Source organism: Pundamilia nyererei, unplaced genomic scaffold (genome assembly GCF_000239375.1).
Source record: "Pundamilia nyererei isolate P.nyererei 1_Seehausen unplaced genomic scaffold, PunNye1.0 scaffold03060, whole genome shotgun sequence".
Classification (NCBI taxonomy): Eukaryota; Metazoa; Chordata; class Actinopteri; order Cichliformes; family Cichlidae; genus Pundamilia; species Pundamilia nyererei.
The window spans coordinates 1-1,313 of NW_005190461.1; the positions used below are offsets into that span (position 1 = coordinate 1).

Consider the following 1,313-nt stretch of genomic DNA (forward strand, 5'->3'; position numbering starts at 1 on the left):
TTATGCAATCTTGGACTTTGTTGTCATTGTCGGTTGTTGATTTGTCCTATTCTCATTGTCTGATGGATTATAATGGCTGTTTGTACAAAATTTGAAAACTATGCATACTCTCTCTCTTCATAGATAGATAGATGCGTGTCTTTATGTTTATCTGGCTAAATTCGATATGGTTCCAGCAACAGTTTTTACAGTAAGATATGTTTTATATGCATGTACAATCTTTAATATACATATATACACATGAAACATACATATATGTTATCTGTGGGTGTGGGGCAGAGAGGGTGTTCGCCCAGGGCACCAAACAGGCTAGGACTGCCACTGCTGACAAAACACAGAATGTGAAAAAGAGGGGAGGCATGATAACAGAACCTAAAGACTAGAAATGACAAATATTAGATCAAGCAGAAAAACAATTAAAAGAACATAAATAGAAATAAACATCAAATATTACAATATACAATACAATACGAAAGAAATTCCACAAATTCAATACACGCTACAATTGCAGTGTGAACAATCTGATTTTTTAAAATGTTTACATAGAATTGGCCGCATTTCAGCACTGACCAATAAAAAATTAATTAACTCCAGTGTGGATTAGTTGATGATTTTTTAAAGTATCCATGCGACGAAAACCCTTTCCACACTGACAACAGACAAATGGTTTAATGCCAGTGTGGATGGCCTGATGTTCTTTCAAGTAACTCATGCAGCTAAAAGATTTTCCACACTGATCACAGCTGAATGGTTTCAATCCAATGTGGAGGAGATGATGTTTTTTTAAGTTTCTACGCCGAGTAAATGATTTTCCACACTGATCACAGCTGAATGGTTTAATTCCAGTGTGGATGAGCTGATGTTGTTTTAAATTTGTAATATGAGTAAAAGCCTTTCCACACTGACCACAGACAAATGATTTAATTCCAGTGTGGATGAGAAGATGATCTTTTAAGCTGCCACTCTGAGTAAAAGACTTTCCACACAGATCACAGGTGAATGGTTTAAATCCAGTGTGGATGAGTTGATGTTTTTTTAAACAGTTACTATGAGTAAAAAACTTTCCACACTGATCGCAGCTGAATGGTTTAAATCCAGTGTGGATGAGTTGATGTTTTTTTAAGCTGCCACTCTGAGTGAAAGTCTTTCCACACTGATCGCAGCTGAATGGTTTAATGCCAGTGTGGACGAGCTGATGTTGTTTTAAGTTGCCATTTTCAGTAAAAGCCTTTCCACACTGATCACAGCTGAATGGTTTTAATCCAGTGTGGATGAGTTGATGTTTTTTTAAGCTGCTATTCTGAGTGAAAGTC

General features: G+C 36.3%; 1 protein-coding gene across 1 annotated transcript; it reads right to left on the reverse strand.

The window, feature by feature from the left end:
• Window positions 1–536: 536 nt before the first annotated feature.
• On the reverse strand, window positions 537–1,312 carry LOC106456064 (zinc finger protein 70-like; the record flags this gene model as incomplete). Its single annotated transcript, XM_013908219.1, has 1 exon — window positions 537–1,312. A coding segment is annotated over one exon (732 nt), but the record flags the coding sequence as incomplete, so codon positions are not given.
• Between the last annotated feature and the right edge of the window lies 1 nt (window position 1,313).